We start from the raw sequence: 17,363 nt of genomic DNA on the forward strand, positions 1-17,363 counted from the left end.
TGACTGTACACCCATAATTTTCATTAATGACAATTGTTAAATGTCAACCAAACTCAAAGCAAACTACTAATTTTGTGCACATAAAAAAAATTAATTTTTCTTTCTTTTATTTTGTTTTTAATTTATTTTTGGGTAAATTACATATTTGGTTCTTATCTTTTATACCATATTTCAATTTAATCTCTAACATTTCAATTGTGTCAATTTGGTTCATAACTTTTTAGTGTTGTTTCAATTTAGACTCTATAGTTATTATTGATTGAAAATTGCTGATGTAGCAAATAGTCAAAAAAAAAAAAAAAAAATTTGTTTATTGACACAATACTAAAAGTTAGGGATCAAATTAAAATATGATATAAAGAATAAGTACCAAATATATAATTTACCATTTATTTTTCATATTTTATTGTCATGAATCCAAATAATTCAATTAGTGATAGATATTTATTTAATTACTATTGTTTGCACCAAGTTCAGAACTAGATCCTTTAAAGTTCTTAGGGTACTCTACCACATAAAATTCTTTTAATCTGAACCATTCATTTTATAATAAATGGTATAGATAATGCCACATCATTATTTTATTTAAAAAATCAATAAAATATGAGTGACACTTCGGCTATATGGAAAAACAAATTGACACATCAAATTTTAAATCATAAATTAATTTTATTATTATTGAAAATAAATCTAGAAACCAAGATCTATTACCATCTCTCTCCATTCTATTCTCACTGGCATGCCGGAATAAAGAAACTAGATCTAGACCTTTCTGCTCTCTGCGTTATCAACTAGCTTCCATATTTCTAACGGTGGAAGCTCTTAAAATTCTCTCAAAGTCTAATTTTTCTCTCTAAGATTTTCAAAGCTAGAGTTATTTTCCATAAAATTATAGAAAACAACTTCATCTGTGTTGTCTTCCATTATTAAGCTCACATTTATCATCTAAGAGTTGTGTTGGTTTCTTAGACGACGCCCGAAAGCACTAGTTCACCAAAATTTAGGCCAAGCTGTTGTTAAATCTATGCAAACAATTCCAATATTGTGTAATTAACAGTCAATGTAGCAGAAAATGCAAAACACAATATAGTAACTTAGGCAAAACGAATGCAGCAACCTGTACCAAAGTAAAAAGCACTAGGGAGAAGGGGAGGGGGAACATTCTTAAAGGCAATCCATTATAGTAAAGCGAAGTTTAAAATCTAGTATAAAATCTTTGTTCCTACACTCTACAATCTCAGTAGATGAACTTACCGCACAAACTATCTATAGTTTCCAAACCTTTGAACCCTTCTACTATATGAAGGCTCTATGGATGATACATCTGCAATCTCGACTAGAATCTCAGACCTACTCTAAGAATCTCTTAAAACCTTCCTTCACAATGGCAACATTGTGGTGGCAGCATGACTTTAGCCTTGATCACCAATCTCCAAGAATATTGTCTTCAATTGATGGTGAACCAAATTAAGAGAAATAAGGTTTCGATCTTATCCATTCGGAAAATATCTCTTTGGTCATCCCTAATGTGTGAGAAATTATAAGATCCACATGTCGGATAAGTGATGTGGTCCACCATTCTGCTAAAAAACTTTCAATTGTTTAAAATTGTTAGTTAGAATTTTTTTTTTAAACAGAAATTAATTAGAAATTTTTTTTAAACAGAAATTAATTATTAACTCAGCAATTTTAAATAAGTGGAAGTTTTTTAGTGGAATGGTGGACAAGTGACGTGGTCCACCAAAGGACTCTATAATTTCTCCTAATGTGTTCTTATATAGTTCATCAAGTATGGCATGAATCTAGGCTTAAACAGATGATATATTAGGCTTTTCATGAATTAGGTTCCGCAATTTTCGATAGATCTAAGAGGTGTTGAAAGCCATCGATCGATTAAACATATGTAGAAAATCCTAAAACTTGAAACATAGTCCTTCTTTAGAAATAAACTATTAAAATCACTTACAAGATATATTTGTTCACAGTTTGCCAACGACCTAAGCATAAAATCTAACAACATCCTCTAAAGTGGAATACTAAAAGTGGGTCAAATGACTTTTATTCGCTAGTGACCTTATTTAAGTAAATGAATTTAAAAAAAAAAACCATTATTTTTGGGGTTTTTGATGATTTGACATAATAATTTAGACATTTTACTATTAATGAAAGATCGAGATTAAAAGAACTTTACGTGCTAGAATTTCTTAGGAACTCTAAATGATTTTAATCTATATCTTTTTTATAGGATTAATATATTATAAATTCCACTTATTCATTTTCACTCTTCTTAACAACCATGCAAAATTTCACACTAATCAGATATTATTTACTTTTAATTCATATACTCATGTTTTATTTATAATTTTGAAATGAAAAAAAATTAATTTAAATATTTTGTAGATGAGATAGACAGTGAACTTGACCATTTTGAAATTTTATAAGTATTAAGAGTATACGGAGAATATATAATATAATAGTGAATTTGTCAAAATAAAAATTAAATAAAAAATATTATTGAGTGATGTTATATTACTAAAATTTAAAGAACTTACAACTTGAAGTCAACCCTGCCAAAATTGTGGAAATTTTCTTTTTTAGGCACTATAATATGAAACAATGATATAGATTCCCACATCCATACATGGGTTTAAACTTTAAAGAGAGAGAACATGAAACTGTGGACCAGAAGTGTGGGCATGCTGTTGCATACATATTGGCTATCGAGTATTTGTGTTTCGCCCGCATGCTATAAAGATTACTTTTTTGTGATTTCACACAACCTTTATTTGGATAATGGTCCAATGGATACCAATACAGCCTTTCTTTTTTCAGCAATAATGAAGGAAACGATTATTGGATTTCACTATATATGAGAATTGAGAGTGTTTTGCACTGCTGGTGGACCAGGAGGTGACAAGTCGAACGGTTCAATACAATACCTTGAGTCTTGCTATAATTTTTGTGTGCGTGCGTGTGTGTGTGTTTTTTTTTTCTTCTTCTAATTATGCTTTACATAAACCCACTAATATTTGATTGCACTCATAACACGTATATTAATTGACTAGTTATGGTGATGAAAGTGCAAAATTGTATATTTTGCACAACATATATGCATGAAAAAGGTGGGTAGCAAAATTGTTGCTCCAAAATAATTGAAATTGTGATTTTAAGTCGTGATTTCAAATTTGAAAATATGACTTAAAGTTACAATCTCAATTATTTTGGACAATATGTATACACACACTGTGTATAATAAACACTGCCCTTAAATGAAATAAATGATTGTCTGCAATTGTACTTGTGTATGGAAAATGGTAGCAGCAACATTGTTACACTAGCAAAATGTAGTCTCAATGAAGAAATTTCAAAGTGCTTGTGTTTTGCGTTGTGGGTGATGATGGCAGTGAAGGAATATTGCAAGGTATTCCCATTCTGCTCAAAGATAACATTACAACCAAGGATAAGCTGAACACCACGGCCGACTCATGTGCACTGCTCCGATCAGTTGTGCCACGCGATGCTGGTGTGGTAACCAAGATGAAGAAAGCTGGGGCTATCATATTGGGGAAAGCCAGCTTGAGCTAGTGGTCTCTTTATAGGGACGGTGATGTACTTAATGGCTGGAACGCCAGAGGTGGTCAAGGGAAGATGAGTTAAAAAGGATATTGAAAATATGGTTCTCTTCTTGATCTACAACTACAATTCTCAATTCTATTTTATTAGTATATACATGCCTATATGATTTAATATATATATATATATATATATAAGCTAAATTAAAAATGGGTAGAGGGCGACTTGAGTCGTTGGCGTCTTCTATTTAGGTGTGATCATAGTGATACCCTACCCACTAGGTCCAAGTTTGGAAGAACAAGAAATTTGGATGAGCCATAGCCGTATACCCAATCCCATTGAAAATGCTAATGAACATAAGCCGAGAGCATAAAGTTATTTCCCAAGTACTAGATTCGAACCTGAGACCTTCACCTCTTAAACCATTAAGTGTGAGTCTATGACCACTAGTCCAACCACCTCGGTGGTTTACTACTAACCACTGTGTGTATATGATTAGTCATGAATCATGACTCTTTATTATTATGCGTTTGATGAGTCAAGGATAATTAATTGGCCCTATTTTTCAACCATTGTTTCTATCATATATTAGGTTCTTGTAATACACAATTCAGAATAAAAATATAATTACTAAGACTTTCCATTTTGGACTTAAACCATCAAGTCAAACCACTTAACCAACCTCCCCCCCCCCCCCCCTTTCTCTCTCTTTCTCTCTTTCTAAATCTTTTTTTTCCCTTTATTTTAACATATTTGTTTAAATTATTTTTTTAATAGAAATTATGGTTAGACCTATACACTAAACCACATTTTTACACAACTTTTTTTTTTTTAATAATTATTAACATTTTTTGTTGTCTTTTTTTTTTTTTTTTTAAAAGTCTATTATAATCGAAATAACATCACTTTCATCTGAATTTTACCAATGATACTATTTTTATTATATATCATTCACAATGATTTACCTCAATAATGTGAAAAGAGTTATAAAAAATGTTGTATCCTAGCTAGACTAATGATTTCCACTATACATTCAGCAAGTTGCTTCGTCTAGTTTTTGTCACGGTGCACAGCAATACAAACCCTTTTTTTTTACAAGCAGAGACAGGTTTTGCCGGCAGATTATCGTTATTGAAATAAAAAGACATGTTGGAGCGTATAGCAAGCTTTGCTACTGTATGAGCCACAGAGTTGCATACCCGCTTAACCCAAAAAAAACTTAAACAAAGACCAGACTCAATATACTAATAATATTACAAATGACGTTACTTATGTCCTCTTCTATGTTCTATCAGACTATCACATGCAAGTGTACATATAAATGAACCAAAATACAGAAAAGAAAAATAAGCTTGTCTCCTCCTTGTTCATGTTTCAGAAATTACCCACCGTGAGTTGATTATTAAAAAAGATAAGCAAGCCAAATGTTGCCAATTCCTTCTTTTTGTAGCCAATTTTGTAATATCTGTAAAAATGTGTTCCCCCCTAGATTGAGGGTTTTACATAGAGTCGCCACTTATTTAATTTAAAAAGGAAAAACAAGAAAACCTTTAATAAAAAATACTTCTGTTGTATTAATGTATATGACAATTTACATCGAATTTTGTAACAAAAATTTACAATGCTTTTTGTCCCAGGTACAATCTAAGAAAAGTAAATTACATTGCTTTATTTCCTAGTTACATTCTAAAAAGGGTAAAATTGTATATACAAAAAAATTGTCTAGAACCCTTGATCTTGGTTCGGAGGCTAATTTACGAGATGGGAAGGGATTAAGCACCCATTTCGCCCGGTAAAACCGGTCTCCTAGGTTAAGGTGGCCAATGTCATGTCATGTCAAACAAATACAAAGAATATGTCATATAAACATGTGATTTGCAGGAATTGTAAATAAATATGTGTTAAGGGAATTTGACCTAAAGAGAAACAAACAAAAAAAATAAAATAAAACATGTTAGATAACAATTTTAATGTAAAAAAAATGAAGGTAATGGCATGTTCATCCAAGAGATCAATATAAATAAAGAATTCCTAACCTAGACATGTTCATCTAAGCATGTGAAGGAAAAACAAAATTGTCATGTTATTTGTCATCAACATAATTGCAAAGAGAAACAAATAAAAATAAAACCTTTAAGCATATTTGATCATCCAAGCAATTATGAAGAGAAGTAAAGGAAAAAACCCTAGACATGTTTATCTAGACAAAATCAAAATACTTTGACATGTTCGTTCAAGCATTTAAAAAAGTAAAACAACTACCTTGACATGTTCATCTAAGTATTAAAGAGAAAAGTTGTGTTTTAGCCTAGCTAGAAGTGCTCATCTAAGCATTCAAAAGAAAATTGTGTATTAGCTTAGAAGTGTTCATCTAAGCATGTAAGAGAAAAACAATAAGACATATAGGCATGTTCATCCAAGCATAACACAAAAGAAGTGAATAATGATTTGTAAGCATTTATTCTAGCATGTATAAAGAATTTAAAAAAAATTAACTACTTACCAACATAAATTAAAAGGGGAAGTGATCACTTAAAGGGCTAGGGAGAAAGCAAGGAAGTACTAAATTACAACCAAAGTAAGAACAATGGTTGTTCAATAGCTTTTCTTTTCTGCTTTCTCACTAGCTCTCTAGAGGGAATTCCGGGGTCTAGAGAATAGAAGAGGTCTTCTCTATTTATAGGGGAAGGGATGGCTTAGCTTTAAAGCTAAGTTATTAGCTTTCTTCTAAAGCTGAGGGAGGAGATAACCTGTTTAAATGAGCTGGGGACGGATTTGGTGTTGATCCCCATTCAAATTTTGAAATGATGCTGCACCTGCTTCGTATTTTGGCTCCAATTTTCCGCTCAAAATTCCAATTGATTCAAGATGGGTGTTTTTTGAAAGGAAATTCAATTATCTACAACTTTTTCAGAAATAGAGAAAGCCAAATTTCAACGTTATCCATGCCAAAAATGTGTTTCAAATTGCTGCTGAAAATAGTAACGTCTTTTGAGCATTTTTGAATTTTTTCATAGGCTGTATCTGTTTCTTTACCCATTTTATTTTTCAAAAATATTTCTTCTGAAGCAAAGGGAAATGATAAGTCTATTAGATAGGCTTGAACAGATTTGACGTTGAACTCATTTGAAATTTTGAGAGAAAATTGAAGATAATGCTGAATTTGTGTTGTCTTCTGCACCTGTTTCGTATTTTGGTCATAACTTGCTGCTCAAAATTCCAATTGATTCGGGATTGATTTTTTTTGAAAGGAAATTTAATTCTCTACAACTTTTATAGAAATAGAGAAATCCAAATTTCAACGTTTTTCTGACCAAAAATGCGATTCAAGTTACTGCTGAAGATAATGACGTTTTTTGAGCATTTTTTTCTTTTTCTTTTTCTTTTTTATTTTGAATTTTTCATGGATCATATCTCTGGAATTTTTTTTTTTTTAAAAGAGCAAATAAGATGCCATAAAAAAAAACATTTTTTATTATTTTCTTAAAAAAAATGAAATAAAATGAAATCCAATCAAAAATCACACTTGATTAATTTTAAATTAATTCTTGTGAGAACCAATCAAAATTAAGTGTTTAGAATAGGACGCGATCAGGCCCATCGTGTAGGCAAGCCATGATCATTGAAAATTGTTTGTATGATAACTTTTGATCAGGTGGTCCGATCAAAACCCATGACATACCATTATGATCGTTAGAACATCAAGATTTGTTTTGTATCACAAATCTAAAGATCTACTGGTTGGTTAAATGCAAGTTGTAAAATGGGATGTCTACAATATCATAACAAATTATAATTAGTATACAGTAAAAACTTGGCAGTGGGCATCAAACCAACGATTGGTCTCACTAGTCAAGCAGGAGTAATGCCAATCTCACCAAGACAAGATACTGTGTATATAGGAGTAATGCCTGTATTAAGTATTAACTTGAAATCTTTTGAATATTTATAATATTTGTTGTTTTTTTAAGGCTCATACTCCAATTTCAAATACCTATTTTGTCTGTATTTTTCAGCCAAAAACTAAAGAGTTTGGCCAAAATAATTTCAATTCTATACTTTTCAAACTGCTAATTAAGAAACGAGGAAAAAAAAAATTGAGCACAAAACTAAATGGGTGGCCTACAAAAAGAATTAATTTAAGGCTCAATTAGTTCAAAATTAACATGGACTAAAATGGAATGAATGGACCGACGTGATCCATAGTGGACCATACAGACTAAAGTGGACTAAATGGACTGAAATTGGCCAAAATATTATATTGATTGATATGGCTCAAAATGAGTATAACAACTAGAAACAATAAATACTATATTTCAGTTTTTAGTTATTATATAGTTTTGTAAGACTTATATATAGTAAAATTTATACTAACTACAATATCACTAAAAAATAATTACAAATTATTTTATTAAGCTATTGATGTGAAATTAACCAATCATTTCATATTGTAAATTTTTTAGTTAGTAAATGATAGCGTTTAAATATTCTTTTTACTATTAAAATTTTAAATTAAACATTCATAAGATGCATTATTTAAAAAACCTCATTGTTTGATTAATATTAATTTAAAAAATGCTTAAATGACTTCATGCACTAATAGATTTGAATAAATAATTAAATTAAATCATTTAATTATTTACTAATAAATTTTACAATTGAAATGGCGATTGAAAATTTTGCTGCCATCACTGGGCCGTACTAAGCCACCTTATTAGGGCTTTATTTAAAACACATCTATTATCTGCCCCATAGACCCATTCCCCACCAAATAGCATAATCATTTACTCAAAGGCTTAAAGCATCTCCTTTTCTTTTTCTTTTTCTTAAAAAAAAAAGAAAAAAAAGAAACTTTAGTCAATTCTCAATTATGCCAATGCTTCCTCTCTTCCCATCACTGCTTATTCTTCTACCTATATTATCATATGGGTCGCACAATACTGTCACAGGATATGGAGTTCTCAATCGAAAAAGCAAGCGTATATGACATACAACTTACTTTTAATCAAAACCAACTCAACTAAGGCAACTCATAGAGTTCTACCTAAAACTAATACTAGCTTTTGTTTTTCTGTTCTTTTGTGGTGATATAAGATTAGTAAACTATACTTTACAGTCCATAAGTATTCATGTATTGTCAGGCCGGCTCAATGAATTTGGGACCAGGCAAAATCTTTAAATAGGGCATTTTATTATATTTAATTATAAATTCATATATTTTTTTTAATTAAAATTTATTTTTCTTGCTTTTTGAGAGGCAAAATTACTAATTAAATTTTTGCATTCAAGTTCCGTTAACATTTCTTTTTCAATTGGTAATATGGCTAATCCACTTAATCTTTCTTGTGACATAGTTGATCTTTTTTTTTTTTTTTTTTTTTTTTTTTTTTTTTTTTTTTTTTTAGAAACCAGACCCATCATACATAGTTGATCTTAAATAGGATTTTATTAATTTTAATTTTGAAAAACTTATTTATGCGGAAGCAACTGTAACAGGTATAGTTAGTAACATTCTGAAAGCAATACATGCATTTGGAAAAGATTTTAACCTCTTTATATAATTCAGTACATTAATTGGAGAGTTTTCATTTATTTGCAAAACTTCTTCTAAAACTTTTAGTTCTGAAAATAAATCTAAGCCATCAATATCGGAATAAGTTTCATGTGTGAGAAAATATTCAAGATTAAGATAATTTTTTTTCAAACTATACAATTTTTTGATGGGATATTATATAATATATTATTACTATTTGGAGGCTTCTTTATCAGTGGGGGCCTTAGGCCACTGCCTAAGTAGCCTATAGCTACAGCCGGCCCTGTGTATTGTTTAACTTGGAATATGTAAACTTAGGATTTTATGTATTTTTTAACAGCAATTTTTTAGTTTCTTAGTTTTTTTAATTTTTGCTCCTGGGCATTGAAAGGAGGACAAAACAATATAATTAAGTTTCTTTTTATTTTATATTTTTTATCAAAACAGATACGGGTCATACCAAGATCAACCTAATTTAACCCTTAAAAGATCAAGTCAGGGTAATAGACTTGACAACCCATTTTTGAAATCATGAATTCGATTTGTGTTTTTTCTTTTCGTGGTGAAAAAAAAAAATGTCCATGGTCATTTAAAAAAAAGTCTGAGGTCTTTTTAAAAGCAACTACTTTATTCATTTTACAATACTAAAAGGCCATTTTATCTCATCAAAAGTCCATTTTACAATACCAGTTTTACAACAACTCTACATCATACATCATATTAATTTTTTTTTTCCTCAACAAATTTTATCAACTAATCACAAAACCCGAGAAACAAGAGAGAATAAAAAAGAATAATTTTTTTAACAAATTTAGCACTAGAGTAAAATCTGATAGATATATATATATATATATATATATATAAATGTTTTGCATAACCTAGCCAATATAATAGTTCATCGCCCAAATCTTTGGTTCAAACTACTTTTAAAAAGAAATTAATATTTTTTTTAAATAGTTATAATATGTTACTAACCTATAACTTAAACTTTTCCTCTCTCTTATAAATACTTCGTGTACAAAAAAAGGCCAATTAAAAAACGAGGCACTCGACAAGGTTGAGTCTAGTATTATATACTTATATTGGAGACTCAATACGGAGAAACGTGCAAAATTAATCACGTTTTCCTTTATCCATCAAATGTTCTGTGACTTTAGTGGATCCAAGCTTCGCTCTTTAAAAAAGAAGCACGCTGCACGGATATAGAGAATATTCTCAGCGACTTGAGTCTTGACCATGACTTGAGAGTTGAGACTTCCATGGCTACCCAATATTCACCACCGAGCTTTACTGTCTTCTCATCACTGCTCCTGATTCTTCTAGCCACAACATCATCCACTGCCCAAGCCATCAAGGCCGCCCATGGCATCTCATCAATCAAAGAAGCCACAGTACATGATATCCAGCTAGCTTTCAAGCAAAACCAACTCAGCTCCAGGAAACTCGTTGAGCTTTACCTTAAACAAATAAGCAGACTCAACCCAGTTCTTAAGGGTGTCCTAGAAGTGAACCCAGATGCACTGTACCAAGCTGATAAGGCTGACCATGAGCGCAACTCCAAAGCACCTGGGTCACTCTCTCCATTGCACGGTATTCCCATTCTGCTCAAAGATAATATTGCAACCAAGGATAAGCTGAACTCCACGGCTGGCTCATACGCACTGCTTGGCTCAGTTGTGCCACGTGATGCTGGTGTGGTAACCAAGTTGAGAAAAGCTGGGGCTATCATATTGGGGAAGGCCACTTTGAGCGAGTGGTCCAATTATAGGTCCAATGGAGCACCCAGTGGCTGGAGCGCCAGAGGTGGCCAAGGCAAGGTGAGTGTTAGAATATTACTTAAAACTATTGAATTCATCATTTTCTAACAGTTTATACTTTTGGGACAAATTCATATTTTCTAGTTATATCAGAGCTGTTGTTGTTGAGTTCGATTTTACATATTGGGTCACTTAGCTACAATTCTATTTGACTAATTTAAGACGTACTTTTAAAGAAATCATATATGGATATGGTCAAGTAAATGAGATTGATGTTGGAAGAGAAATTGAGCAGGAGAGACTAACATTGCAACTTGCAAGTTTTTATTTTTGCGACTTCACTTCAATGCATGAATAAAAAATAACCATTTGATACATCTCCGAACAGATAATCCCTTTTCTTCTTCTATTTCTTGTCTCAGTGCACAGTGTTAAGCATGTCAGGTGTTTGATTAAATGTCAGACACGATACAGGCTGAATGAAAGGGCTAACTCTCATGATATTGAGAGAGGAGTTGTAGTATATTTATAGTTGGAAAATACATTTATGTTGGATGAATCTATTCTAAAGGTAAGTTTGATCTTGCTGTCTAGATAAACTTGATCTTATACTCTGATCTGATACTCAGTACATACATTCACTTTTTAAAAAAACATTTAGGCATTTTTTGTTAGAAAAATAGTATGGAGTGAATAAGAAACTGACTCTTAATGTGTCCACTTAAACATTGAATTCAAGTGGTGAAAATCCTTAAGAGTCCCACGTAGGAAAGGAACGAGGAGATAATATATGAGTTTATATTCTCATGGGCTGAACATTGGGTTGTGCTTTGGCATATGTGGATTGGGCCTTTTGTCCAAATATCGAGTCAGTAAGTCTGTGCAGTCCCTCAACTTTGTCCTTGAGTCTATCCCAGTAAGAAGCACACGCACAAACTTGACACAATATGGGTGTGGGATATATACGAAATTTATTTAATTAGTTCCTGAAATTGGGCCTACCCAACTGTTGCAAATGCCCTTTTTTCCTTTTATGTCAATTTTGTTATATCTAGTTAATTTTAAGTATAGTACCAAATTTTACTTGATCATTCTATAAGAGGAAAGGAAAAAAAAAAAAAAAAAACTGGCCTTAAGTTCCTTTAGACTGTTTTGCTATGTTGTGCAGAGTCCTTATACAATGGGAGATCCTTGTGGGTCAAGTAGTGGACCAGCAATATCAGTAGCAGCAAATATGGCAGCAGTGTCACTAGGGACCGAGACTGATGGCTCTATCTTATGTCCATCCAGTAATAACTTGGTAGTAGGCATCAAACCAACTGTTGGTCTCACTAGTCGAGCTGGAGTCATACCAATCTCACCAAGACAAGATACCGTGGGGTAGGTTTTCTCCCTCTTTTTTTTTCCCTTGAACAGACAAAATTTTACTTGTAACATAAGAGACTAACAGCACTCATTCTTTACACCTCCAAAATCTAATTGATCCTAGCCCACAAAAGAATGCACATGAGTAGCTCTGTTAGCATCCTTGTGGACCCATACAAAATTATAACTTACAAAAACTTTATCTACAAAGCTCTTGTAGCTCGGCGAATAGTCTTGTTCTTCAACTAACACCTCCTAGTGTAAACTCCAGGGTTAAAATCCCCTATCCCCAACTATGAATTATTTTTTAAAAATAAAAATTAGCTAGTCACAATATCAAACTCAATTTCCCAATGGGAGGGTTGCTTTGGACAGTTAATGGTTTCTACACATGATAAACAATCCCCTTATACTACAACTTGAGAATAGTTTAGAGCTTTGGCAAAATTCTTAGACCACCTACAACCTCAGCTATTGCTATAATTAAATATCCGTGGTAGTGGTTTTAAAGGTTGCCACCTCTCTGAGCTTCCCTGCCCTACCTCTGGCAATCACTACTACAAAGGAGCAGTTCTTGACCATCCCTACATCACTATTTACCTTTATTTCATGTTCTTTCAGTTTAAACCACTGCACCTGTTTTGTTTAACTTGACTAATGCATCTCTACTTCCTTACAAATTTTCCTTAAAACCTCCATGCTGTCAAAAGATTTCTCCAGGTGCACCATTTGGTTTCTTGCCCACCAGATTTGGTCAAAAGCTATAGCTGCAAACAAAACAAAAAGGTTTCTGCTCTCACAGTCCCCAAATTGGATAAAATTAGGTTCTAGGAGGGCAGATATAAGTTGCCCAACATCATTAGCTTGTATATTCTCTACTTTGTTACCATGTACAGATCATAATAATTTCAATCCATGTCCAAAAGTTTTTGAGTTGCAATGTAAAATGGTCAAATGACAGTTACATGTTTCGTAATTTCAATTTTATGATATCTTCTAAGCCTTGCCATTTTAACTGTTGGAGATGCCTAGTCAAGTTCTGAGCCTGTTATATAACTCAGTCTAGGTTCATTGTATCTAATTTACTTGGAGTACAAACAAAATAATCCCAATCTTATGCGGTGCACAAACCACGTAATCTTAATCCTACTCGTAGTGAAAAATATTGTAAAAAACCTACCTTAGTTTATAGTTAGTTTAAGATTTAGACTGCTATAATACCCTTCAATGGATTTATTGTAATGCACAAAGCTTAGCCATCAAAGCTTTCTGCTACAAATGTAGGCTTCCATGTTAATTCTATCTCTTTTATTTTTTCACATTGCAAATTCTTCCAAATTTATTCCTTATAATGGACAGAATCAAGGTTCTCTATCACCACTATTGTTATCACATTGCAAGCTCGTCCTAATTTATTCCCTAACAACCTCATACGCATCATTCTTAAACACAATATTTCATGGCAAGACAATCTTGGATTTCAACCATATTCAAGGGGCAGGTACATCTTTTGTTGGCTCTCTCTTTGATCATGTGTTGTGACTCAAAAAAAAAAAATTAGTCAAGTTCAAGGCGACTAGCCTACTAGTACGTGAGACAGAGAGAGATTTGGGTTTAATTCTTCTTGCTTTCTTTATATCATTCCTTGCTTAAATACAAAATACAATGCTTGAGAAAATTCAAAATAAATATTGAAGATTACAACAGGATACTCAGCAAACCTATCCTATCTGATAAACCTTACATCTAAGCAATCCTTATTGAAGTAAGTAGTCAACAACTGATCAACTAACCACTCCTATCGAAGTAATTAAATGAACAACATGACAAGCATTATCTTAGCACGGTAAACATTATCATCCTTCACTTACCAATATCCTTGTAGAGTCCATGCAATCCTCGCAACCTTGCACACACCAATCCAGGTTCATTCAGACAAGCTTGCTTCATAGCAACGCATTCTCAACCATCTTAGTCGAGTTTCAGAGACCATGTTGATTGGTATCCTTTTCTATTGATTTTCCTTCTAGTCATGCATCTTTATCATCTTCAAGACGTGTTATTTGGACCACACCTTTGTTCAGTAGTCTTTATAGGCCTTCTTTCTAGTCACACGTCTCTATCTTGTTCATGTAGTGTTTTGCAAACCATACATCTGATCAGTGGCCTCCACATGTATGATTTGCACCATTCAAGCCTCAATCATCATGAGCATATCACCTTGTTTCAACTTGTCATACGTGCTTCATTTAATGCAGTCCTACTTGGTCCATCTCCTTTATTTTCTTTTTTATATTTCCTTATATACTTTATCATGATATCATAACTATGTCATACAATTTCTAACCTAATACCAGAGTGATGTTTTATTTCGTCTAATATAAACACAACTTTTGTCAACAAGCATCATTAAACTGATCGTAGCTTTATTTGGATGGAACAGGCCCATTTGTAGAACAGTAGCAGATGCCGTTTATGTTCTCGATGCCATTGTAGGCATTGATCACTATGACAATGCAACAATTGAAATATCACAATACATTCCAAAAGGTGGCTATGCACAATTTCTTAAGGCTGATGGGCTCCAAGCAAAGAGAGTGGGGATAGTGAGGGATCCATTCTACAATTTTGGGAATGATACTATTGCCACTCGAACTGTTGAGCAACATCTTAAAACACTAAGGTAACAAAACGTGATCTCATGTATTACTTTAAATGCTGAAAAAAAATACTAAAGTTGCTACAAATTTTACTGCAAAAGGTTTACAAATTTTACTGCAAAAGGTTTTTTAACTGATGTGATAATGAATTTGATTTGTGCTACATCAAAAACATAAGAAGTAAATTTCTGGAACACTTTTTCTTTTTAAAATTTCTTGTTTAAAAATTGATGCATCAATTTGTAAAGATTTTTTTTATTAAATTTGTTATAACTATAGTATAACCCTTTAAAAAATCGATACATATACTTCATGCATATTCAGGAAGCAAGGCACAATTTTGGTAGACAATCTGAAACTAGCCAATATGGTCGAAATCTATAGGTCAAGCGATGAAGGAACTGCACTGGCGGCAGAGTTTAAAACTTACATTAATGCATACCTAAAGGAATTAGTGGCTTCCCCAGTCCGTTCCTTAGCCGATTTGATTGCCTTCAACAAGAAAAACTCAAAATTGGTGAGTACAATAAAAGGTTCTTTTGATTTATGTAATGCCCTGCATTCATACATAAGATTGGCACAAATAATTGAGCAACGCAAAGGACATAAATATTTTTTTTCACAACTTGTTAAAGTGGTTGTGATTTGAGCAACGTCACTTTTACATAAACCTACCACTAAGTACTGACTTTACTTTTATCATACGCAATCACAGTAGGCCACATATAAAAAAAGTTGTGAAAATTTTATGTCATAAACCTATTGTTACTAAAAATTAAAGTCAATGATGACCAATTATAGAATATTCCATGAGTGCCAATACAGGAGATGTTAGAAGAATATGGACAAGACCAGTTTGTAGAATCTGAAGCAACAAATGGAATTGGAAATTCAGAGAAGGCTGCGTTGGCAAATTTAGCAAAACTGACTAGAGAAGGTTTTGTGAAGTTGATGACAAAGAATAAGCTAGATGCATTAGTGACTCCTGGCAGTAGTGTTTCATCTATCCTTGCAATTGGGGGTTTCCCTGGAGTAATTGTCCCTGCAGGATATGACTCTGATGGGGTACCATTTGGCTTAAGCTTTGGAGGACTAAAGGGATCGGAGCCAAAGCTGATTGAGATCGCCTATGGATTTGAGCAAGCAACAAAGATCAGGAAGCCTCCTAAATTTAAATTTTAAAGGCTCTATTGCATCACCACAACCTCTATTCTAATTTATATGACTTGTATTAATATCTAATTATCATGAAGCAAGATTTGCGTTGAAGCTAGTAGCAATATATATTCTGCAAAAATAAAAATAAAAATAAAAGTAGCCTTAACTTCACTTACGATTTTTTTCTCCAAAAAAAAAAAAAAAACCTTCACTTACGTTTTTTTTTTTACAGAAGTACAATTTATACCTTCTATATTTAACTCAATTTCAATTTACGTACCTAAATGTTGAAATTATCCAAGTGTCCCCATCGTATACCATCAACATCAACGGCACGATTCTAAATTCTCTACGAGTTGACCATGACATCCATGGGCACCAAATATTCACCACTGAGCTTACCTGTTTTCTCATCCCTACTCCTGTTTCTTTTATAAAATTCTTTTTGCACCACATCTTTAGCATCCTTTCTTATTTTTTGTTTTTTGCAATTTTTATTCGACTCCCTTTATAGATTAAAAACTTTTTTTTCCTTTATATTTTCTTAAATTCTATAGTTTTACTTTGTTCAACCTTTCATCTACTTCCACTCTTCCTCTTCCATCTATTTTTTTTATAAATTTAATCTTCCTTCATCTCCACCTCTCTCCCTTATTCCTACAAAGTTGTCCATGACACACACACACACACACAAAAAGAAAAAAAAAAGAAAAAAAAAAAGAAAGAAGAAGAAGAAGAAGAAGAAGAAGAAGAAGTCAGTACTCTCTCTCTTTCCCCAATTCTGCTTCTCTTTTGGTGGATTTATTTATTGTTTCAACCAATTTCTTTTTTCTACTAATGGTTATTTTTGTTATTGTTTATTTAATTGTTGCATCTCATTTGTATCTACTTTTATGCACATTTAGGTATTTTGATATTTCAATTCCTAGTAACAATTTACCTTTGTTTTGTGTTTTTACAGTTTAAGCCATCGCAGCTGTTCTGTTTACCTTATATGCATACTCTCAGGGCACCATAACTTCAAATGCATCTCTACTTGCGTGCAAATTTTCCTTAAAAGCTCCATCCTGTCAAAAGATTTCTCGAAATGCACCATTTGGTTTCTTACCCACTAGATTTGATCAAAAGTTATAGCTGCAAACAATATAAAAAATTCCTGCTCTAGCAGTCAAATTGGATAAAATAAGGTTCTAGGAGGGTAGATATAAGTTGCCTAACATGACTAGTGTGTACATGCTCTACTTCCTCTATATATATATATATATATATATATATAAAGCAATAGTTGGGGGAGGGGAGATTTGAATCTTTGACATT

General features: G+C 32.4%; 1 protein-coding gene across 1 annotated transcript; it reads left to right on the plus strand.

Moving 5' to 3' along the window:
- Positions 1-10,253: 10,253 nt before the first annotated feature.
- On the plus strand, positions 10,254-16,217 carry LOC126707572 (probable amidase At4g34880). Its single transcript, XM_050407292.1, has 5 exons — positions 10,254-10,923; positions 12,032-12,243; positions 14,672-14,911; positions 15,213-15,405; positions 15,714-16,217. The coding sequence occupies exons 1-5, from the start codon at positions 10,366-10,368 to the stop codon at positions 16,068-16,070; spliced, it is 1,560 nt and encodes a 519-aa protein (XP_050263249.1). The 5' UTR covers positions 10,254-10,365; the 3' UTR covers positions 16,071-16,217.
- The last annotated feature ends 1,146 nt before the right edge of the window (positions 16,218-17,363 follow it).

This window comes from Quercus robur, chromosome 11 (genome assembly GCF_932294415.1).
Source record: "Quercus robur chromosome 11, dhQueRobu3.1, whole genome shotgun sequence".
In the NCBI taxonomy this organism is placed as follows: Eukaryota; Viridiplantae; Streptophyta; class Magnoliopsida; order Fagales; family Fagaceae; genus Quercus; species Quercus robur.

Bases quoted from the DNA above. Each gene is read 5' to 3' on its own strand.
- LOC126707572 (XM_050407292.1), top strand. From the start codon at position 10,366: ATGGCTACCCAATATTCACCACCGAGCTTTACTGTCTTCTCATCACTG. The intron at 10,924-12,031 runs GTGAGTGTTAGA...TATGTTGTGCAG, and splicing joins CCAGAGGTGGCCAAGGCAAG to AGTCCTTATACAATGGGAGA. The intron at 15,406-15,713 runs GTGAGTACAATA...GTGCCAATACAG, and splicing joins ACAAGAAAAACTCAAAATTG to GAGATGTTAGAAGAATATGG.